Source organism: Amblyomma maculatum, chromosome 9 (genome assembly GCF_055883805.1).
Source record: "Amblyomma maculatum isolate TAMU_Amacu chromosome 9, ASM5588380v1, whole genome shotgun sequence".
NCBI classification, from domain to species: domain Eukaryota; kingdom Metazoa; phylum Arthropoda; class Arachnida; order Ixodida; family Ixodidae; genus Amblyomma; species Amblyomma maculatum.
In genome coordinates, this window is record NC_139352.1 from 27,080,053 (window position 1) to 27,105,331 (window position 25,279).

Below are 25,279 nucleotides of genomic sequence, written 5' to 3' on the forward strand. Positions count from 1 at the left end.
TGTCAATACACCATCTTCAGAACTTAAGACAGCAGCACTTTTTAATAATAATAATTACAAAAATAATTAGTTCAAAGGAAGGGAAAGGCGCTGTATTTGTCACAATGTGTAGACACCTCACCCGCGACCTAAGGATGCGTATGAAAGTGGAAAGAGAAAAAGTAGTGCCGCAGTGGAGGGCTTTGCGGAGTAATTAGACTATGTGGAGATCTTTAACGTGCACTGACATCGCACAGCACACGGACACATCTCCGTTGCGCCTCCATCGAAACGCAGCCATCGGCGGTGGGGATCGAACCCGAGTACTCCGGCACAGTGGTCGGGCGTCTTACCACTGCACCACCGCGGCGGGGCAAAGCTAAGCGATTTCTGTGCAAAACGTATACAATACAGTATCCATCCTTTTTCGTTCTGCTGTTCACCCGAAAGCCGCGAATGCACCGCCGCGAATGCACCGCAGCGAAAAAAAAAAAAGACCCAGGGAAACGTACCGCCTAGGATATGATAAGATAGGGTAAACTTTATTGCTCTACTTTAGAGGTATTGCCGACAGAGTTCCTCCAACTTCTTTGCGTCGATGGCGTGGCTCCGTCTCACAGGGTTGGCGCCCCTATTCCAGGGCACCATTGAGTTTTGCTGCTACCTGGGCATGGATGACCAGTCGTCTTTGGAGGATTGGGTTGCCGCTTGAGAGCATACTCTCCCACTGTTCCGCACTCGGATTTTCTAGTTTGTGAAAAGCTTTGTTTCTAGCGTATTCCCAGGTGATGCGATAGGGTGGGTATAGCCCCGCACCATGGACAAACGTCCCTGTATTTGTTAGGGAACATTTTACTTAAGATGTGTAAATTAGGGAAGGTTCCAGTTTGCAGTTTCCGCCAGTAGACTGCTTCCTGTTGATTTAAGACGTTGTGGGGAGGAGGGTATTTTATTCTCTTCTCTTTATAATAATTTAGGATATCAGAATACGTCGGGATTACCCTCATGAAGATATCCGAGCCCGCGTTGGGAAGCGCTCGGTTTGTGGGCTCGCGAGCTACTTCGTCGACCCTTTGGTTGCCCTCAATCTCGGTGGGTACCGGTATCCAGAAAATGGTTTGTGTAATTGGTTCTCTATAGTAATAAAGCGCAGCGCTGTGTAAACCGTGTTCGCTTTTTTTGTTAAGTATTTTTCTGCATATTTTGCTCGGGCTTCCCGCCTAGCCGTGTGTAGGTTTGGATCCATGTTTTGGGGGAGCGAGCTCCCCTTAAATATGCTGCGGAAATTTTCGGGTATGTTCGCTGTTATCTGTTCTAGCTGTTTAACTTCCTTATACCCCAGACGTTTGAGGAGCGATCGGCCGGTGGTAGCCTGCTGGAGTCTCGCTTTTTGCATTTCCAGTTGCGCTTCTTTTAGTTCCTCGAAGGAATTATGTACTCCAAGGGCTAGCAGCTTCTCCGCCGATTTGTTGGTTGGGAGATGACGAGCTGTCTTGTATGCTTTTTTTTTATGATAGTGTCGACGTGTTCCCTTTCACTCTTGGTGATGTTGTAGTACGGAAGGGAGTACGCGACTCGGCTGATCACGAGGCTTTTAATCAGCTTGATCGTGTCTCCCTCCCTCATGCCGCTCTGCGACACTCGGGTAATCATCCTGGCAACTTGCGCGGTTGCTTGTTTGAGGTGTCTGATTGTGTGGGCGCATCTTTGGTTGTTTTGCACCCAGATTCCCAGAATCCTAATCTTTTCACTTTCCGGTACTTTTTGCCCTTCGAGGATGACATTGAGGTTGTTTTCCATCCCTTTTCCTCGTCTGACTCGCAGGAGCTCGGACTTTTCCGTTGAGCAGGCGAGGACTCTTTCCCTGACGTATTTTTCGACACACGTTGCTGCTATTTGAAGACGTTTTTCTTTTTGGTTGAGCGACCCCTGGTTGGTCCAGATCGTAATATCGTCGGCATATATGGCGTGCTGTATGCCTTCAATTATTTCCAATTTTCTTGCCAGGCCTATCATTGCCACGTTGAAGAGTGTCGGCGAGATGACCGATCTCTGTGGTGTTCCCTTGCTTGGGGTTTAAAATTTGTCGCTCCGAAGGTCCCCCAGCGCCACCGTTGCCGTACTGTTGGAGAGGAAGGCATTTACGTAGCTGTGTATTCTTCTGCCGCTGTCCAGGTTGTCGAGCCTTTCCAGTATAGCTGCGTGGCTAATGTTGTCAAAAGTCCCTTTTACGTCACGGGCCATTATTACGTTTTTGCCGTTACACGGAATGTTGCTGAGAACATCTTCCTTTATTTGCAGGAGGACGTCTTGCGTAGATAATTAAGCGCGAAAGCCGAACATACTGTGGGGGTACAGATCCTCGTCTTCCATGTATTGCTGCAGTCTTCTCGTCACAATTCGCTCATAGAGTTTGCCGAGGCAAGATGTGAGCTATTTTGGTCGTAGATTTGCAACTTGTAGTTTTTTCCCCGTTTTGGGACTTATTACTATACTTCTGCATGCTTCCATTCTTCTGGTACCGTTCCTTCAGCCCAGTGCGCGTTGAGGAATTCCGTCAGCTGTGTGACTGTCTCATCACTGAGGTTGCAGATTAGTGAGTTTCTAATCTTGTCTGCACCCGCTGCCGTGTTCCGGGTACATGCCTTGATTGCCGCGTAAACCTCTTTCCTGGTTATCGGCCTGTCCAGGTTCGGGTTCTCTCGGCCTTGGTAATCCTCGGTGTATGTTTCCGGTCGCTCCGTCCCGTAGCACTTATTCGGAGTTTCTCTAAGAGTTCTTCTTCCGTCCCTTCGAATTTATGTACTAGCCTTTGAATGGCCTTGCCGCTTTCCGCTTTAGTTTTGGTGGGGTCTATCAGGGTCTTGAGGATTCGCCATGGTTTTGCCGTGCTAATGGTGCCGTCCAGTGAGCTGCTGAATTGTTGCCAACTCTGTATAGTAATCAGCGTTGTGTGTTCCTCTGCCAGCTTGGTTTTTTCCGCGATTTTCTCTTTGAGTTTCTTGTTTAAAGGCTGTTTCTTCCACGTTTTGGTGAGTCCCCGCCTTGCCTCCCATAGCTTAAGGAGTCACGAATGCACCTCCAGTGTCTGTTCTGTTCTTTCCACTTCTTGAGTGTACTGCTACTGCATGTTTTTCAGCTGCTTGCAGCAGTCTTCTATGGAGGGTATTTCCTCCTTGCGGAAAGCGTCTCAATTTATTATTTTAACCGTTCCGATCTTGCGCTTGACATTTTCTGCTGACATTCGCATTTTAATGATTTAATGGTCGCTGCCGAGGTTCTCAAACTGATTTTCCTACGTGGTCTGCCTCGCACCTCAGACAAACGTCAGATCTGTGCATGTATCAGGGCTTACACTGTTACCTAGGCGCGTTGACTGATTTTCGTCTGTAAGAAGGGTACAATTTATAACTTCATCTGCTCCGCTAACTTCCACCCCTTTCTAATCATCTTTTGGGTATCCCCAGCTCTGCCCGCGGGCAATAAAGTTGCCTACTATGAGTAGGGTGTTTGATTTGGCTAGATTGCTGGCCCCGAAAAAAAGGTTTTGAAAGTCTTCGTATTTCTGTTTTAGCGGGCTATATAGATTTATGACGAAAATGCTTTTCTCTCTTTTCTTTTTCTTTTGTATTATTTCTGTCACAATGTGTTCTATCCGCGTACCCGGAATTTCATTGTGCGCAATGGTTACTAATTTCTTACTAACAAGCGCAGCTGTGCGTTCCGCCTAACAGATGACGCGATAGCGAAATGTTTTTATTTTGTTTGTTTCTAACGTTTCGTCACCTTTCATTTTTCTTTTTTATTTTGTTTTCATTGCACGCAGCGCATGCTTTCGCTTGGAGCTTATGCGTTCATTGCACGCCTGACATGCGCAGAACATGGGTTGGAACCTCTATGGAAGTAAAGTAAATTTATCGAATAATTTCTACTGTCTCAAATACCCCAAATAAAGGAGCCTCCTCCCCGGTTTTGGCTTCATATAGACCTTCCCCAAATTCGTCAGCTCTAATGAAATTTTGAAGTGTTCAAAATTATCTTCCGAGGTCTTAGGCTTGTGACGTCGTGACCCTGTTAACCAATAAATAATTTCTGCAGCCGGTTTGACCACTGTTCGCGCAGTGCGAGGTTACACGAACGACGTACTCTTCGGCACAATGAGTCCAATATTCTGTAGCATGAAAATGTATGTAAATCAAGGCACTTTTGTATGTATGTACAGTGCGTGTCGCACTTTGAAGAGTTATTACATTTTTTGAGGGTATAGGTGGCAACAAATGAGACGAGGTTTAACAGCCCCAAGAACACGTACAGGCAGAGTAGAAGTAAGACAACAGGGCGCTGACTAGCAACTTAGTTCTATTCAAGAAGGATTGCTTTTTACACCGCTGTACCGCGAGACTCTGCGCGCTAAAAGTGCAGTATTTACGACGCGACATATAGGGCGGGAGCCTGCATGATGTTAGTGCCACCAAATAGATAAGTTGCTTCCTGATTAGAAAAAAAACAATTAGGCAATGGCCTAGCTCTGGTTAAGCCTGGATATACAATCAAAAAGCTTCAGTTACGCTTGCTTTGACGTCATGGTTATGCTTCGTATCTTAGGTGGTATTGCATACATTGCATACATACTACAATATGTAGGCATAGACTTGGTTACTCAATGTCATAAGTTTACGAGTTTAGCTTTGTCTTTGTATATTTTTGGTTGTCGTGCAGCCAACTCCCAAGCGAGTACTCCTGGATCGAACGTATTTAGTTTCTCAGCTTTACTGCGTAGTCTGGTAGCAGCCGTACTCTCCTTCCCTTCCATGACAAGTGCGCATGTCTATTCTCCGGCAAGTGCATTATATAGCCTCCTTGCGCATGCGTAGTAGCGCGCAGCGCATCTGTGGTAAACACGCGGCTGCCACGAAAGGTCAAACGCTAGGCGAAGAGGCGAAGCGCGCAGTTGTAGCGACAGAGAGGAGGCGACGCACATGCGCAGTAGTGCGCGGCTGCGCCGAATGGTCAGGCGACAGAGTCTGCGGCGGCGACGGCTACGGCAGCGGCAAGGAGCGAACACCTGCGCGGCGCGTGAAGTCACTCGGTTTCGCGCATGCGCATAACTCACCAGTTAGGCTCACGCGAAGCTCGACTCTGGCCCGCGTAGTGAAAGTGAAGCTTCTCGCTTCAAAAGATCATTTCGATAAACATCAGGTTTCTCTCTCTGGACTAAGCTTCAACGTTTTGTGGCGCGAATACCATTGCCTATTTATGAGATTTTCTAGTGTATTTTTTCGCCTTGGCACGAAGGCGGAAATAAGTGATTGCCCATACCAGCGCAGTGACGGTGGGCCTTTGGTAAACACTGGCGTTCCACGAGCTGACTGGCGTGGTGTAGCAAGTCTTTTCCGCGCCCGAGGACCCCGCATTGTGCGTCACAAAAATCAGCAGCTTCACCCTGGAGTTGAGACGAGTGAGCGAAAGGAAAGTTCAGTTTCTCACAAACCAAACAAAGCAGGAAGGTGTAAACAAGGAATAAATTTAATAAACACTTTAGGCTTATTGTGCGACCAATAATACATCGTTCATCTCCTCCTCTTGGACGCAAGCGCGCAGAAAATACTAGGATCAGGATGCTCTGAGGGACGACATAGTGGGCGGCTCCGGAAATTTATACTGCCTGGGGTTGTTTAAAGTGCGATGAAACCGCACAGCACAAGTGCGACTTGCTTCCCGTCTCGATGGTAAATGTTCCGAAGTGGCCTTCATTGCGCATGTGCAGTAGAGAACACGAACACACGAGCGCTGCTTTTGAAGCGAAAGCTTCACCACGCCATGTTAAGTCAAGATCGCCATGCGGAGCCGGTGCCGCTACTGCGCATGCGTCGTAGTCGTGGCAACCTGTTGCGCCGTTCCACAGATGTGCAACCACTGCACTCACTACGGGATGAGGAGGAGGAGTAGGGTAGTGACATCCCAGCTGATGAGCGCGCCGACGCGTAGAGCTGACCGAGTGGAGCAGGAAAGCGTCTTCCAGTATCGAATGAGCAGCGCATGAATGTGAATTCTACCTGGGACACTGGTGAGCTTTGATGCGTTCAACGAAACACTGATTATGTTCGAGGCAACGCTCCGTGGCGCGCAGTGAAAGCGTTCGCTACACATTCGGTTCAGCAGGGTTTAAACTCTCAAATTTTTTAACTAAGATATTTTTGCAAAGCACGCCTGGTACATATATAATGGCAGACTTTAAAATGACAAATAATAATGCTTTCCATAGCCACAAAAAAGTTCGCAACATTTTACCTTTCTTAGAGACTTATTTTAATTTTTAAATTTGCACAGTAGCGAGCGGCGCGGTGCGATATTTTGGCTTTTCCGCTTTTAAAGCACTACTTCCTGATACACAATGTGACGGGATCATGAAATTTTACTCGAAAGAGCACAAAATTTATAGCAAAATTCCCACAACAAATTTAACCGAGCAGTGCTTTCTGCACTGCGTAAAGGAAAAGGCGATTTCATGCATTTCTGTCGAAAAATAGGAAACCAATTTCGAAAATTACAGCAGTGAACTTGGGTCTCCGTACAAGCAAAAATGTAAAGCCATTACGAATTCCGGGCCTACTTTTTTTATAAGCTCGTTCTGCGTCTCGTGGCTTTTCCGAGGTCTCGAATTTTACAACTACTTTATTTACTTCACTTCTTTCATCAGTTTTAAATTTTTAGTTGTTTTTCTATTTTAATGCTTGTTTTTATCAGTTAATTTTACCTGTATTTATTATCACTTTTATTCTATGTTTTGACATTTAGTTTCTTCCCTACGCACTTACTTGACTTTTATTATCGGTCTAATTATTTTTTACCTAACTCTACGCGCCTTTACGCTTGACAATGAGAATTATGAACACTAGCAGGAAGTCAGCGTAGAGTAGTGGTTACCGAGGTTGGCTGGGGCACAGAAATATGGTGGTGTGGAGACGATTTGTTAGCTCTATAGCGCTCCCACCAGACAATCACCAGACAATCGTCGTTGTGAGAGAAACGTCACCAGTATGGCGCTGGCCGACGGTAGCCTGACATGACTGCGCACTAATTGGGCGTAGGGTTGCCTAACGTTACGTTTAGCAGCAGCTGACAACTCGGATTTCTCCTTTCATGGGAAAGTGATATCAGAATTAACCTGCCAGGAGCCTTGCAATCTGAGTCCTACACGTTATGCTTATAGGTCACGCACGCACGTGCAGTACATAAGGCTTGGTTAAAACGGGGCTTTATATGTCAGCTGGTAGACTATGCTGTCGTGTCATACCCTTAAAGGCAGTTTATATGTCCCCCAAGCAACACAATCTTTATCTCCAACTATCTCTATTGAAATTTTTATCTCCAACTATAGCCTTCGAATTGACTAGGAGATCCATTGCAAGTGAAAGCGAAATGATATGAGGGAAAGGGGGCGCGAGGTGGAGGGGACTGTTATTGACGTCTTCAGAGAAAATGGCGCGCCAGAGGCTTTAAGGGAAAATTGTTAAGCCCTGCTGCATGGATATCAGTTGTGCATGCAGTCATCCCACTCATCTCGTCTGTGACTCGACAAACCTCGACCATATAGTTTGGGAGTGCGCTTACTCCCCAGGCAGGGCGCAAAGCGTTAGCAGTAGGGAAGCCTGGGAAACCTTATTGCGAAGCTCGGACCCTGAGCTCCAACTCACCGCCGTCCAAATGGCAGCAGAGGCCGCCGGCGAAACCAAACCGGCCAGCATCTAATATCCCGTGCGGCTGGGCCGCTAAGCCCCCTCCCCCTTAAAGGGGGGTGAGACCGAGCGGTCCAGGCGGTGTTGTCCTTCTCTGTTGGACAATAAAAGTTTTCAACAACAACAACAACAACCACCATGGGAACGAAAACAAGTTTCTATGGCAACTTAACAAGATTGTTGCTCTTATGAGTGCGAGGACACTTAAGCCCAATCAATAAGGAAATGATGCAACAGCGTTACAACACACGCTTGCTGTTCCTTTTGTTAGTCCTTCTTCGTGTATTTGCGCTTTTCAACTGGCATAATCACTACTGTCTTAACTCAAGCTTCTGTTGTCTCACAAATGTTTTCGCGTACAGTTGTAAGCGACCACGTTATGAGAAAGACCACCAGGCATAGACTGCACTTGTGTCTGCTTAAGAGCAGAAATGGCGAAAACCGCTTTCATTATCATCATTATCATCATTATCATCATCATAAGCAGCAGCAGCCTAACTACACCCACTGCGGGGCGAATGCCTCTCCTACATTCCTCATTAACCCGGTCCTGTGCTAGCTGCATCCACTTGACCCCTGCAAACCTCTCGACCAACCGCCCTCCTAACTTTCTACCGCCCCCAGCTACGCTTGCGTTCCCTTGGAATCCAGGAAAACCACTTATACAGGACTGTTTTTTCTAACCGCTTCGTCGCTGCCACCCCTGTACTGTCCTCATCATCACTATTGCTACCATAATTATCAACTAAATGCGCCGTCTTTGCCGTCGCTACTATCAATCTCATGCTTGACAAGGAGAATTACGGCCGGTTTCCCACGAGCCCACTGTGGAGCAGTGGTTAGTCTTCTCGGCTGGGAATCCGAGCTACAGTGATTTGATTACCGGGGGAGACAGATATACTTCTTTTATAATTTCATGTAGCGGACGATATCGGCGGATACTCTCTGTGAACGAACACAAACGTCAATTTGACCATAGAAAGGCTTTCACCGTATAAGACCCGCTTTAACCAAGCCTTAAGAATGGGTCGACATTGTCTAATAGTAGCATGTTTGACTCCCCTATTGAAAAAATTGTATGAGGCAATATAACCTGACATTTTATCACACAATCTCACTCAATTCACATAACAAATCACATACAAGTCGCATATAATTGCATAAGGTCTCATAGTTTCTTGTACATTATTATAAATATGTATGATATTTTATGATAATGATGTGCACCGTATGAGAGCCTATGTGATTAGATGAGATTTTATGAGGTTATTGCCCGGTAGAACTTGGTTTTTCAGTAGGGTCTTAGTGCGAGAGTCCTGAGGGGCTCAATTTCTCTCGCACTCCCATCTGCGTTTAGAAGCTCGAACTGGCAGGTCCTACCAAATCGGTCATTACAAGTGGTTGCATCTAGTGGCAAATCTTACGACCAATCGGTCCCCGACATTGTGAGCTGCAGCCATGTCCCACCATATGGCAAAGTCATGCCGGTGCTTTTTCGCTTACAAAGCCGGGCAGCGCCTATGCCGGGTGTTATTGAGAACGGGGTCGTACGCTAACTTGTTAAAGAATTGCTTTGTATTGTCTTGCGGATCCTCGAATTATTATCGCTGACATGAAGGTAATTTACGGCCCCGCAAGCAGTTCATGCCTACTAAATTTCTTTCGGCCACTTTCCTCCTCCAGAAACTCTGCAATTCATTCGCATTGAGTCAAATGCATCTACTCGTCTACTCGGCTTTGATTGGACAGAAATTAATTAGATCAGGAAGGATTGAATATAATCGACTACATAATGTATACACTGAATCTGACAAAGACACCAGTTAGATATGGCATGTCGTATTCCAAACAACTCGAAACCGTATGACTCGATCATTACGCTGTTCATGACATGCCTATCACTGATTTCTTTAGGCTCATCAGGCAATGGCAGCCTACTGAACGAGCTCGGATTATGTCGACCAATGGCCTCAGCTCGTCCACAAAATAGCCTAAGAAAGAGCTTTGATGAGATAAGCAAGTTTGCGGGGATATGACGACCCTGATGGGACGGAACAGGATTAATTATGGACTTATTGAAATGTTATCTCCTCCAATCAGTGTAGTAGGCTTTTAGAGATGAGATTACGACAAGCAAGTGCATATGCCATGCTCAATAAAGTGCTCACTCGATCTCCTTGACCATGCGCAAAAGATCATCGGCTGGCTTCTTGCTCTCTATCAGGTTCTCGCTCTCGTCCACGTACTGGAGGCCGAAAAACGACGTTGGTTTGTTGGGAAGACCATTCGTAAACTGCGACAGGGCCTGTGGGGCGGTAGGAGAGTGCGGTCAAAGGCTCTTCCAAAAAGCACAGTAGCAAGCATTCAAAAATTATTTTCAGCCACATTCATCTGAGTCCCCTCAGTGCATATGTGTTGCATCACGGCTGTACTGTATCTGCGGCAGTGGACCGTGATTTCGTATAAAACGCTCGCCGCGGTAGCCGCTCAAATATGGCCTTGGTCGCCTAGATATTATTCAATTTGGTCACTGTAACTTTTCCGAACAAATATAATTTTCTATTCCGTTGCCCTTTTTTTTGTGCACATTGCGAAGTCAAAGTGGAGATTGTTATAAAAGTTATTTCGTGTTCCTGTGGCAAACATTTGTCAATGACTTTTCTTTAATATTTTCCGGCTTGAAAGGTACAAGATTACTGGGAGGCTTAGCGCGGAACAGACAAGGACAAGAGAGGAACACAGGACGAGCGCTAACTTACAACTGAAAATTGGAAGGGGAAAGTGTACGAACTCGATGAAAAATATGTGCGCATTCTCTATAAAGCGCTGCATTTGCATGACTGGAAAGATAATTCAAGATAATCTAGGGCCACCCAAAGGCAGATAAAACAGAACAAATAGAGAAGAAATACCGGAAGCATACAAAAAAACCTACACAGCATTTAAAAACGATGCTTCCTTTTTCAACAGAACAACCGACGTTTCACTTACGCACTTATCGGTTCCTAATCTATGGATGAATGACGCCTCAAGAAGCTCTCTTGCTAATTGCACCTTAGACCGACCAAGTACTTTTGTTTGCCCGTAAAGTGGATGGCATTTGCAACTTGAATAATGCCTAGGCAGGTTATTAGAGTGGGACGATTTGAACGATGCAGCATGTTCCCTTAAGCGCTCATTTAGACATCGGCCAGTCTGGCCTATATAGGCGCGGCCACAGCTTAGAGGGACTTCATACACAACACCCACCTTACAGGCAACGAACTTAGTTACATGCTTTACACTACATGCCGGTTTCTGGTGGCTTGGGCTCGATAAGTGCGTAAGTGAAACGTCGGTTGTTCTGTTGAAAAAGGAAGCATCGTTTTTAAATGCTGTCTAGGTTTTTTTGTATGCTTCCGGTATTTCTTCTCTATTTGTTCTGTTTTATCTGCCTTTGGGTGGCCCTAGATTATCTTGAATTATCTTTCCAGTCATGCAAATTCAGCGCTTTATAGAGCATGCGCACATATTTTTTCTTCGAGTTCGTACACTACCCCTTTCAATTTTCAGTTGTAAGTTAGCGCTCGTCCTGTGTGCCTCTTTTGTCCTTGTCTGTTCCGCGCTAAGCCTCCCAGTAATCATGTCCCAGAACCAACTAGCCCAGAACTCTACTTTGCTCGAGTTGAAAGGTACAAGTTATGATACAATCTGGCTAACGAAATATGCTTCAGGACAAAAGCACATTTACTAACCTCATTCTTGCAAACGACACTCTGTCGCACATGCTACGCTCGCTCTTGCTCTGGAACCCATTCCTTTGCACCTAAATCTAGCCGATTACTTTTTTTCATGTCTCCATTCATAATTTATGGCCCCCCAGAATGAGATACTTCAGAAAATAAAAATGAAATAAACCGTAAATTCATAACATCAGCTGCAACAATGTCGGTCGCCTGCTTGAAAGCTGCGAGAATAACTTCGCAGAATTTAGAAAGCTTCTTTATGAGCGCATAAAATTGTAGAGTATCATCTACATGACAAATTATATCGAACGTTAAAAGAAATCCGCATAATGAAAGTTTTTACAAATTCCAAATAAAACTTCGGTCGTCTATTGCTTTAAGAGAGAAAAATGTATTTGGGGCTAAAAATTACTTCGAAAGTATCTTCACTATACCGGGATCTATTTATAGGACAGCGTAAAACAATAACTTATATTAAGACAGACTGACACAGCTTCAGCGACGTAAGTTCAATGCGCAAGAAACGGGTAACACGCGAAGAGTTCGCACAAAATTCAATTGAAATCGGGTGTTGTGACAAGTAATGGAAAATACACATCTATAAGAAATGCAGTGCACCTGAGCGTTTTTAATTATATGCAGAAAAATATGGAAATAGGATAGTATATGAAATACCCGTCATCTATCACCGTTGATAAAACACAGAAAGTGGTGCCCACGAAAAGCGATTTATCTTCAGAAGATACGTTGATCATGCAAAGTGCAGATTACAGCATGTTAGAGAGACCAAAAGCTGCCATCTTCCATCATGAGAATCAAACAATATCACAACAAGAGCCTTTTGAAGATTTTTCCACAGCATCTTATTTTACCTAAGTGCGCCAGCAATTAAGAATTTCATCATTTGTCTCCAAAAATTGTACAAACGTGAAGAACTGTCAAGTTCATTTTGATGAGTGCATCTGGCCTGGTCCGATTGTTTTAAGGGTACGGGTTTAAGTAACAACGTATTACGGTGTAAGTTTGAACTATTATAAAAAGGAACTACTTATCCAAAATTTTGTTTACTGATGGAATATTTTCTAAACTTCATCGCCAGATTGAAATGCCCCTCCACAATTTAATTCACATAACTTCAATATTGAATAGCGAACATTCCTGTTTTTACGTGATTTACAGACAAATATTGTGTTCTATATTTTATTTTCTCGACAGACAACATATCCTGAAATCAGCTGGCGGCACCTACAGGTCTTGATAAAATATGCCTAAGATTTTGAGCGTGGTCATGGATGTTAAAATTTTTGTCAAGATGACTTCTGATCTTCCGTGTGTACTGACGACTCGAATGCTGTATATTCCAATAGTTAGCGACCAATAGTATGAACATTGTCGAAGTTGGTTCAACAAAACCTACTGATTTTGATTTCACAAGGTTGCCTTTCAAGCAGTTCTTATAAAAGAAAAATAGCAGGCCTTTTGGAATGACAATAGCGCTGTAAAGTAGTTCATCAGCTAAGCTGTTAAGAAAGAACAAATAAATTGTCATCACCTTACATGCTTAATTTTGTCACACGTGTAAACATCGCTTGGTAAATGACACAAATAAAAAAAAAGGCCTAATGCTCTTGCTTGTTTACCACAAGATAATTAATGGAAGCACAAAATACATTATAGGAACACACCATTGTTCTTTTTTTTTTTTTTGTAATGTATCAAGCTTCAAAGCATTTTCTGATGACGTATTTACGGAGTTTATCTGTAGAATATTGTGAAAAGTGACCGGAATGTTCCGCAAAAAAAAAACAAAAAAAACAAAAAAAACGTCTTATTCGCCGCAGATAGGTACTCAAAGTACAATTTGGACACCGAATGGGGAAAAATAAGCGGTATAAATTTTAGCAGTCATGCAAATATTTTACGTCTGAAAATCTGAGTGCTACATCTGCTTCGAGGTGGAAAAAAAAATGATCTCGGAATATAAACGAAATGAAAAATAATAAGGGCCGCCTTAAAGCTTTTTAAAGCTGCCAATCCCCCATTACTTATCCTACGATTCGAGTGAGACGGGTGGTTGTGTTTCATCAAAAGCAATGCAACGCGAGAGGCGGGGAGGGGGGGGGGGGGGTCGTTTTTAATATAATTCTTTTTTTTTTGAAGAAATGGGTTACCAGCCCCTTCATTACAGTTTGAAAAACGAATAAAGCACGGAGTTGCTGACTACTATCAGGAGCCTACTAACCAATAGTTGTACTCGTATCCAGTCTCACCATCGAATTTAACTCGCTTTATAATGCGACAACAGTTTCCTGCTATGGAATCCTATACGACTCATAAGATAAATTCAAAGTTAATTGCCTACCTGTTTCAGTGGAACTCGTTATTGTTTACTATAAAACAATCATCTAACATTCATGCTTTCTAGCGCAGTATTCGTACAGTTCTTCATCCACGCGGATTACACGTTTTCATTGATAGGAGAATATGTAGCAGTCGTTTGAAATGTTCTCTTTTATTTATGATTTCATATAACACTAAGTTGGATTATGTTTTCATTGAAGCTTGCATCATTGCACTTTTTTCTAAAAATTACCTAATGTAGAAGCTTTTTCAGCTGTTTGTACTGGAGATTTTTTTGCTTTTGTGAGCTTGTAACACGAGGTCCACAGTACAGCCGTTGGCTTTGGGAACTTCTTTTGCATTTCGAAAATGACCGTGTGTTCAGTTTTGGAATAACAGCGCGAAGGACGAGGACGAAGATCAGAAGGACACAAACACAGCGCTGACTGACGACTGATTTTTTTTTCAGAAGTTGGCAAGTATATATACATGGCTTGAAGCGCGACAGAAAAACAGATAAAACAGATTCAATGCGTATGCCGAAACCAAAGCCAATTATCTCTTTTTACGCATTGCCAAGAACGCAAGCCCTTTGTCCGATAACGCAAGGGAAGGAGTGCTAATGCTAACCAACTATAGCCGGCACTTCAACGCTTGTTAACGTGTGTTCAGTGTACGATCGTCTATAATAAACTTACTTTCAAAACAATTTTGATTTTAGGCGTACAACACCAGATATATGGATTGTTAAAATCAGCCTCTTCGTTTTTGTTCTCAGCTCATACACTATTGCGAATAAGAAAACAAATGAAACTGACCCGCACCAAACTCCGCCCACGAATGCCTCACCACGCCTACCTAAAGTCCGCCTACCCGGCTCAGTTGCGCACTTTTTTTCGGTTGCTTGCTGCACGGGTCCGTTGAAGAGGGAGGAGAAATAGAGAAATAAATGTGCCATCATTGTTGCTGGCTGCTTGCTGAGCCAATGACAGACCTATTTATGCCGACATCATGCGGGCCTGAATTTGCTTGAAAGAGCGGCGCCGCTGGCCGCTGAGAGGCAGATAAACTACAAACCCAACAAACATTACCAAATTACGGTCTCCTTAGTGAAAATTGTGCTCGGCACTCGCGCTCAGTGTAATTTGCTGGACAGAAATCAAGTATTTACTAGCACTGGACTTTGCAAGCACCGTCAATTTTCATGTACAGTAATGCCTTCAGCTCTACCGGTGTTTGTGAGTAAATAAATGTATAAACAACATGACTGGGGGAGCTGGCTGGCTTGTTATTGATGGTGATGATGGCAAGTTATGTAGCTTGCACTGAACCGTTCCCTATTGCGAGTTTCCCTTTTCGTGTCCTGTTGGTCCGGCGACAGAATTCGTGCTTCAAGAATGACACCCGCCACTACGTTTGCAGAGAAAAATATCCTTAACGGCAATTCATATTTGCAAACTGCCCCATCGCATACGACAATTGCAATGGACCATGCGGAGTACTTACCTTTACCCAGGTGGTGAGCTCTGATGCTAGGCGGTAGTGTTTGACCGTCATTGTGAAGCCCATGATGCCAAACGCGCCGAATAATTTGTCTTCATTGAAGGTTTTCAGGGCAGCCACGAACTGCGAGGATTCATTCCCGGGGTCCTGCCTATTCTTTAACTGTTGTTTCACAATTTGCGGCGAGTGGCTGAGGCCTAACAGCATCTGTCTCTTCTTCTTGGCGACCTTGTCATCCGTGAAAACCTGCACAAGCATAGCGTTGCTACCGTCTACAAATGCCGTTATGTAAAAACAATTCGAGTGGCTGATGCTTAGGAGTTTTACCTGCCTATCCTAAACGACGTCATTAACGGCAGCACTGCTTTAGCTAGTTTTGTTTCTCATAGAAAAATTATTTTGTTACTCGTTTTGGGTACGCTGATAGGCTGAAAACACACACACACACATATATTGTGTCGCACCAACGCTCGGTGACTGTTGCAATGAAGACGAGCGTAAGTCGAAAGGCGCGTGCGAAAAAAGAAGACGTCAGACAAAGAAGACGACGCAAGAGACTGGCCTGCTAGTTAAACGTTCGACGGGAGCATCGACCTGAGACTGAACATACTCTTACATTTGGTGGAGGTGCTGGGTAAAAACGTCTTCTTTGTCTCACGTCTTGTTTTTTAGCACGCGCCTTTCGACATACGCTCGTCTTCATTGCAACAGTCACCGAGCGTTGGTGCGACACTACATTATATTCTTTTTTTTATTTATTTATACTGTCCGCGTGCTCCTCTCCAAGAGAGGAGTTGCAGGATATGCACAATAACAATATTACTTAAAACTATGCAGTTCATTGGTACTTGCAGGCAAAAAACACACCACATTACAAGAAACCCGTACAGCCTTAATTATCATAGAACAACAAGCAAATCATAATTCAATAAGTACATGGGATAATTATTCTTGGTTACCCGAATAAATTACACAGCACACCAGGAAATCATCATACTGCTAACAAGTACTTTGCCAAAGCATTTTCAAACACTAAGTTCTGTAAGAATGACAATATCGTTTGGCAGCCTGCTTCACTCGTCTATTGACTGAACTAAAAAAGAATATTTGAAACAATCGGTTCTGTAGATTAAAGGTGTAATGCATTTCGCGTGTTTTGTTCGTGAATGAAAATTAACATCTTGTGTGATGTGTTTCTTAATACGCACGTGATAGCACCCAGTTAAGATTTTAAAAAAGAAAACCAACCTATTGTATCTCATTCCTTGATATAAAAGAGTTCTGTAACAGACTGTGCTCTAATGTAGGCCTTATTAATAAAACTAAGCGCACGGTTCTGAACCTGGTCACATTTCTGTATATTTTTTGTGGTATAAGGTAGCCGGACATGCCTTGCACATGTGAAAAGCGGCATCACAGTCATTTTGTACGCAAGAAGCTTGACTTCTGGCGTCGCACCACATAGTTTGTTCCTCAATGTAACCAGCTTAAGTTCACCTTATTGCAAACATGGTCGACGTGTACAGACCAGTTCAGGTCACTAGTTATGTAAATACCAAGATACTTGTATTTTTTCGTGTCCTTTACATGAATAGTGTCAAATTTGTAATGGAACACAAGTGGAGTCGTTTTTTGTGTCACCCGCATAAAAACTGTTTTTCCCTTATTTACACCCATTTGCCACTTTTTGCACCAACGGTAAACATGATTCAAATGTTCATTAAGTCCAACCTGGTCGTCGGAACAAGATAGTTTAGCATAGATAATTGTGTCATCTGCGCATAATGCCACATCGTTACATCCGGGGGAAAGCCAACATTCATATCACTAATTTAGATAGAAAAAAGCAAATGTCCTATGAATGACCCTTGTGGAACACCGGACCGAACCTGCTCAGAAGTACTAGACGAACCATTCAGGAAAACAAATAGCCGCCTTTTGTACATGTAATCTTCAATCCATTCAACAATATTATCATTCTGCAATGTCATCTTAAGTTTGAGTAACAGCTAAGGATGGGAAATCCGGTCAAAAGATTTCCTAAAATCAACAAAAGTAATGTCTGTCTGCCCAAGTTCATCAATTGTCTAATAACATGTATGACTTCTGTTAGGATTGTGCCAGTTGAGTAACCGCGTCGGAAACCACTTTGGTGGTGACCTAGAATTCCACAATCCTCATAAAATTCCTTCAGATGCTTTGATAATACATATTCAAGAGTTTTACAGCATGTGCTGGTGAGGGATATCGGTCTGTAATTTTCTGTTTTATCTCTCGCGCCTCCCTTGTGTATGGGTATGATTTTCGTACACTTCCGATCCTTCGAAACTTCTCCAGTTTGTAGCTATAATGGCTAACTAGTCACTAATAAGAGCTAATTAATGGCTAACTACTCACTCACCAGCACTAATAACCAACCTGTCACTAACTAATGGCATTGACTGGCTATGTGTCATCCCACAGTGACGTCATCGGCTCTGGCGCCATGTCCGGCTGTGACGTTGTCATGACGTCACACCCAGCCATTTGTAAAAAAATAAGTGACGTCATAACTACATCACATCTGGTGATGACGTCACGACTGATAATGCCGTCACCAGGTGAATCCCGCATATACGAATTATTGCTCCCATAATTTGGGTCTTGAAAGATTCGAATTTAGCTTCGATTTTGGCTTACAAAATAAATCGAATTCAAATACAGATCCAAGCCCCTGCGGGCGAAGCACAACTGCAAAGGGCAGAATTAGTTGCCATCGAAGAATGGCAGCAAATAGCTGAGGAAAAATTTGACCAGCTTCATAATAGCCAGAGGCGCACAAGTGAGTCTGATCTGGCAGTGGAACTGTTGCGGCTTTCAACGCAAGTGGGCGTTAAGGCAGGAATACATGTGGCGATTTTTTTTCCAAGATTTTTGCGCGTCGAAAACAGCAAGCCACTAGAGACCACAAAGGGGTCACATCACGACTTCCCAATTGCACAACTGGCTATGTTCCAGTATAAAGAACCTTAAGGAGGTATAGCATGTTTCCCTGAAGGCCAAGAGTGTTCAATACCTTCCACATACCAGCATGCTCCACAGAATCGTAAGCCATGGAAATGTCCAGGAAAGCAACCAGTAGTGGGTAATGTTCCTTTGCTGCGATCTCCACAGCTTGTGTGATCGTGAACAGATTGTCCTCCATGCAGTGGCCTGCCATAAAACCATTTTGCAGCTCGCCAAGAACATTGTCCTCTACCCACCTCTGCAGTCTTATCCGTAGGATATGGGAAAACAGCCTGTACAAGGCACACTTCAGTGTTATGGGTAGGTAATTAAAAAAAAAGAAACCTTTGTAGCATCTTTTTGGGTACCATTTTGATCCGAGTGTCTCCAATCCCGAGAGATGTACCCTCATGTCATGACCACATTCAAGGCAACCAGCAGAAGACTTCTCGTACCGGTTTTAGTTCGCTGTAGTAGGAGCGGTGGCGCACCACCTGGCCCTGCTGCCGACTGTCCTGACACCATTTTTCAGTGCTCATTCCACTTCCCCGCCTGTGATCGAGTCACAGGGCACTGAGGAGATGGTAATGGTGATTGTGTCGTCTGTGGATTGGAGGGATTCGGAACACAGTTTGCAGGCTGTATACTCTGTCATGAACTGGACGCACCTTCGTCCTTCATATTATATCCCATACGTGGTCACGTAACAAGTAGGAGGCAGTAGTCAGCTGTTCACATTTTATGTGCCTCCTGAATTTATTTCCCGCATCTCTGCCAGCTCCCTAGACTTCTTAGAGAAACTTTTGGTTCATGGCCATCATGACTTTCTGGACCAGACCAGCCAAAGTCCTTTTGACAACTAGATAGATACTAGCTCTTTTTTGAGGGTTCTCATCCGCACATTGGCTTAAAGCTCGTCGGTGCTCTCTGCACTTCTCTTTGTGCTGAGCTAGAGAAGCTGCCACTTCTCCGTCCACCATTGCTTTGGTCCGTGCTTTTTATATTTGCTCCTAGGTGGTGTCTGCCAATATACTTTCTCAGTTGGATTCTGGAGCCATGCGACAAAATCTTCATATGTTTAAATATCTATTTCCTCTGCCTCTTGTTCAAGTGCCTCTACCACTGTGTCCATTTCGGCAACAAAGAGTAAAGGGTGACAACCTGTCGGTTGAGCTGACTTTGGTGAAAAGAGTGAGGATCTAAACTGAAGCTTGAAGCTGCGGTGGTGACTGTCAATGCTTTCCTCTCCAAAGGACTCAACCTTCCCGTCCTCAAAAAGAGGGAGAACGGCAGGGGACATCAGGAGATAACCGATACGTGATGTTTGATTCCGAGCCGCCTCCCCCATGTGCACCTGCCCAAACACTTAAACTATTGTGAGTTCCACGTTCACTATTGTGAGTTCCACTCTGTGAGCTCATTCAAGTAGTAGCCTCCCTGTTCCGTCGGTCACCCCATCCAGGTCTTCAATGTATGCATTGAAGTCTCCCACAATGATAGTTGGTAGGTTTACAGTCGCAATGCCTTTCTCCATTCAAGCTATTGTTTCCAGGTTTTGTCGCCATGCATTCTTTTCTGTCCACAAATACACAACACCCAGCGCCACCCTCTGCGAGCCAATTTGAATCGTCAACCACATAGGCATGCCATTTGGGGCTTTGCCCACTGTACACCAGTTTTATTAAAGCAGCCTAGCCAATCTCCCTGTCTTTCACCTACCTTATGATTGAGGCCAGTCCAGACATAGTTCTGGCAGTGAGCAGGCCCCCGTCGCATTGTAAGGGGGTCTAGGCTAGGCAAGCTATTTCCCCATGTTCAATCTACAGAATTCCAAACAGCTCCTCCCATTTGGCTGATCGTCGACCACCTTGCGTCGACCACCATGTTGAGGGAGGAAATTTTCTGCTGATGTTTCCTTCGCCTTTTGGCGTCGTTTCCTTTTGATCATGTTTTCTCTCCCTACATCCTAGCAGCTTTGTGTTGCTGACATTTACTATACACAGAATGTATACTGACTTAGGTCATTACAGTCAGTGCTCTACACCTTTAACATGGCCTTGATCGTCACTCTTTATGAAGTACTTATAATGCGATTTCTGTGCTCGACAACTCCGGAAAATCTCCTGAAAACAGAGTTTGTAATTTAATATCAGGGATGTGGATGTCGCGAAGAGAAATGTGTGCGTTTTGATTTTTGACTGTAAGCTCGCGCAATAATTTGAAAGAGATCCAGGTTATTTTGTTGGGCATTTGTGACAAACACCAAGCTGGACTGCCAGAGGAGCAAGCTGAAAAGTAAGCCACATCATTTCAGAATCGATGGAAATGGTAATACCTGATGGTGGCACGTCCTCAGTAACACCAATAAGCACTCCTCTGACTCGTGAGCCTTGATAATCCTTACAAAGAAAGCTTAAAGTTAGGTAATCCTGTCAGAGCATATATAGTGAACGCGTAGTTTGGAAGGAACTGACAAGAAAGAACGAAGAGAGGAGCCTTGCTTTCACTACGAATTATCAACTAGCCCAGGCTAGTTATTCACTCTGTCGGGTTCTCAGTGCCTTTTAATTCATCAGTCAGCCATGTTTTAGGTGCGATGAGTATGTTGCTATTAGGCGAGTGAACGAGGCTGCGGATTTATTTTTGTTTAGACATAAAATTGAATATTAATAAAGAATGTTTGAGTGAGATTTATGTCAAGGCATAGAACCTGATTGAAATGGCAGGGTGTTAACGGCCGACTGCGATATTTGCTTACATTTTCCGAAGAGTTGTCAAAAACATGTCTTTATGCCCAGGAAGCAACATACTTCCTGGCGCTAAACACGCTATCTCAATTATGGCCAATTAGAGGGAATAATTGGTGGCCGGTTTGTGGGAAGAAAATTTCACAATTATAAATCTACAATAAGTTGTGTGGCGCGCGGCTGACGTGATGAGTGCTTTCATTATTTTGAGGTCGAGTGTTATCACAAGCTGAAAGGCAAGTGGCATGTTGATAAGATTGCACGCAAATATAATTTGAGTAGTTCAGTGCAGTATGAAACAGCAGCCCTACATTTAGTCGACGAGACTTCTCCGCGTCATCCACACAAGCTTCCAGATTTTTCATCTGAGCCGCCATTCGCCTTGCCGATTTCGCTATCTAACCAAGACGCGACATCGTTTCAGCAAATTAGTTTGCATGAAGCCGCTGCTGTCTGTAACATGCATCTGTCGGTAGCTACTTTTGCGCATGTGCAGTAGTAACTGGATGTTTGTCTTCAACAACGCATATACGATAGGAGATACGGGAGGAGTGGCCCACGTACGCACAGTATCCCTTGCAAAACACGTGATTTGGCTGGTTTGCTTACTGAAGCTCTGCCCTTAAGGAGATAACGCGATAGCGTACGCTGCCACTCAACATACAAACCCCGATTTAAAATAAGCCGTATGGACGTGCCTGCGTGGCCTAGGGGTAATGTCAATGCAAATGGCCGGGCAGGCTTATTTTGATGTCACCCTCCCATATGAAAGTAGAGCCCTAATTGACAGCTCTTGCCACATATAACGTCAGGCAACCCGACGCTCACTCAGAGCCCGGCCAGCTTGTCTGGTGAACGGGGTCTTTAGCTTCATAACGTTACAACTAAACGTGCAAAAAATGGGCGATGCAACCTACCTTGACGAACGTCTCGAAGGACAGGTTTCCGGTGCTCGACGCGATGGTGCCATTGTAGAGGTACACGTGTGTGTACACGAGGAAGTTGCACAGTCCGTCTGGGGGAAATGCGGCTGCCTCGTGCCCGCCACGGCCTATGGTACACACCAGGTATCCGTGTCCAGTCGATGCTGCGCTTACCCAGAGAATTCAGCAGTAATAAATTTAGAGCAAATTTCCTATTTGGATAGCTTTTAGCGTACATTCAGAGCAGGCACTTCATTGATAGAATTTTTCAAAGTCGCGTTATTCCGCATTTTGGCCATGAGCAATACATCACATAGAAACAAAGCGACAACTAGTGACCCTCGCAGTAAGGAAAGAGAAGTTGGGACTGAAACTGAAGAGATTAAAAGAGTTGCCGCTGTGGAGTAATTTCGATTACGTGCGGATCTCTGCTATGCTCTGGCATCGATCGCAGAGCAAAAGGGAACCAAGGTCAATTGCGTTCCTCCTCGGTGGTGCAGTGGTAAGGGCGCTCGACTAGTGTGCTCAAGCATGTGCTATGGAATCTTGGCCGTGGCGACCGCTCCATCCGTATCTGTGTGTCCGAGTCGGATGTAAGCAACGCGGCCTCCCACTGGTCTTGATACGAGAGCTGCAAACATGCGAGAGGGGAGCTCCGAGGGCAAGCCCAGAATATGTGTGAGAGAGTGGCGTTTTTGCCGCGTAATTCCGTTCTCTCAACAGTAAGGTCTCGCGACTTCTTTCTCCCCACTGATTGTGTCTCATTGAGTTAAACAGCAATTGTTGCTAATGGGTTGTTTCTGACCGCAACCTAAAAGTAACACACACTCGCTGAAGGCAGGAAATTACGATGAAACGTAAGTGCATATATAACGTAGCCGTTCACATGCCGTCACTTCGTGACTCTGCTCACGGCAGGTTTTGCAGCTATTAAGAATAAAAAAACAAACAAAAACATCACATAATGCAGCCTACAACGGAACAAACACCAGGAAATATATTATTAATTTATTCGAATACTGCAAATTTAAAAATTCAAAAAGATGCACTCAGGGGACTCGAACAGAAGTTGGGGAACGGCCGGTTTAAAATACTCTCTCATTAGTTTTGACAATAGTTCCTTTATTTGTCGCCAGGTGAGGTCTGCTCACAGGAACCTGCCGTTGAGAGAACTGAAAGACGCGTTTTGGCCACAGTGTATACAGAAAGACAGTAGACCCTAGGATATATGCGATTACATATCGTGTGGTTTGGGAACGTGTTCGTTTGGAGTTGCCTCCACGCACACTCTTGGAGTTTCATAGCGAAAATATGTGCGGGGGGATAGAGAAGTCTATCAAAGCGGTAGTGCATGATGATATCATGAAACTTAACTATGCTATCTTTTGCCGTCCGCAGAACGAGTGACACCACAGTGCGAACGACCAATCCTCATGGCATAATTGCGGGCTGCCTCGTTCTCTGGATGGGATCAGTGCGTAGGGACTCAGGTCGATTGGATCTGGCGCAGTTCGAAATTGGAGGAGTGGAGGGCGGATAGAACGACGGGAAAGAACCTGTCTTTGGCGAAGTTATGACCTGCAGATTCAGAGTTGCTGAAGATAGTTTCTGCAGAGGTGGAGGTCATCGAAAAGGCTATAGCTGCCTCCTCGGCCTTTCAGATGATCTTAAGGGAAATGAGCACTCGACCAAATGCAGTCCACAGCGGTTTACTACGGCGAGCGAAAAGGCATGTGCAGGGATCTAGACGTGTCCTTGCGGCGAGCGATATGATAGACAGGGTAAAGCAAGGCGCCTGTGTGCTGTGCGATATCAGTGCTCGTCAAAGAACCTCAGGTGGCCCAAATTATCTCAACCCAGCACTACAGCATCTCACAGCCATAACCTCTTTGGGATGTTAAACCCTATAAATAAAGCCAACTGAGCCTAACTTAACTGCAAATTGATTTATAACAAAGAAAGGCGGGCATCTATCCGACTTCTCTGTGAAAACCTGAACCAAGTTCTAAGGGAAGAGAGGAAGATGCGAGTGAAAGTGGAAAGAGAGGAAAAAGGAGCCATAGTGGAGGGCTGCAGAGTAATTTCGCCCACCTGGTGATCTTTTCCCCTGGATTATTACAATCTGCACTGACATCGCACAGCACACTGACGTGATTGAAATGCAGTCGCCGGGGGTGGGGTTCAAACTCGAGCATTCTATTCAGTAGCGGGCATTTTTTCTGTGCCCCCGGGACAGGGTTATGCCATCGTCATATGCAGGCGTGAGTGTCATAAATAGACAGTTTTTCCGGGACGTAACACTCGATATTCGTTAGTTTTTGTTCTTTTTCGTTTCACATCCCAAAAGGCTCCACAACTTGAGCAACCAAGATGCATATATATTATATTATATTATATTATATTATATATATATATATATATATATATATATATATATATATATATATATATATATATATATATATATATATATATATATATATATATATATATATATATATATTCCCATGTAAACTGTGACGGAGCCCGTCATGGGATGTGCAGGGATTATTATATGTGCTAACGCACGGTATTTGTTCTACCAGAATTTTGAGGCATCCTTAGCGGTTGGCTAGAGCACCAGGTTAGAAACTCTGCATTTCAACCTCGGCACTTTTTGAACGTTACTGCCACCGCGTTCACCGACCATCGAACAGATATTTCTGACTGTCTTCCACCTGTAGTCGTGCAAACGCCGGATGCCTATCTAGACTGAACTGATATTCTGCTGAGGGGGGTCCGCGACTCTACATTGGGATCAATGAGGGTTACTCTCATTCGCGTCCTGCTTCATATCTAATTGGAAAGTGTGACAAACGGCTATCGAAAACACAGACAAACTGAAGAGATCACTGCAGAGACTGCACTGGGAGAATGCGAAATCATTATTGTTAGTGCGACATTAGTGGCTCCTATTGAACGACTGCCTACATCTACTGACCCGTATGTTATGACTCTGCACTTTTTTCTCATGACCCGTGACTCGACACTTTCATGTCGCATGCGTAATAAATCATTCGTTTTATGACGTCACGAGAGGCCCACTTAGGCGGCACATTTTGCGGGCATCACCGGTGCCAACTAATGCTTTCGCAATAATAATCGCATCTGACGATGTCCGCACCATGCAACAGTCGAACAAGACTGCAGAGTCTGCGCCCTCGACCTCAGCATGGGGCACTGCCCATTCCCCGTATGATAGCCACAAGTGACGGGCACCGCTTTCACATGCCTATTTTCTCAGTCAAAAGCCAATCTCCCCTTTCGTGTATTGCACGATAGCGCATGCAGCTTATCCT

At 44.4% G+C, this 25,279-nt stretch overlaps 1 protein-coding gene across 1 annotated transcript in view; it reads right to left on the reverse strand.

Annotated features, from left to right (window-relative positions):
- LOC146178642 (uncharacterized) overlaps nucleotides 1–25,279 on the reverse strand; it is a 75,513-nt gene that overhangs the window by 16,025 nt on the left and 34,209 nt on the right. The window contains exons 3-6 of the mRNA XM_084580010.1: nucleotides 21,936–22,069; nucleotides 15,290–15,532; nucleotides 9,887–10,023; nucleotides 5,299–5,422 (exon numbers count right to left, since the gene is read on the reverse strand). Coding sequence (XP_084436136.1) covers nucleotides 5,299–5,422; nucleotides 9,887–10,023; nucleotides 15,290–15,532; nucleotides 21,936–22,069 — 638 coding nt within the window. The remainder of the gene's footprint in view (nucleotides 1–5,298; nucleotides 5,423–9,886; nucleotides 10,024–15,289; nucleotides 15,533–21,935; nucleotides 22,070–25,279) is intronic.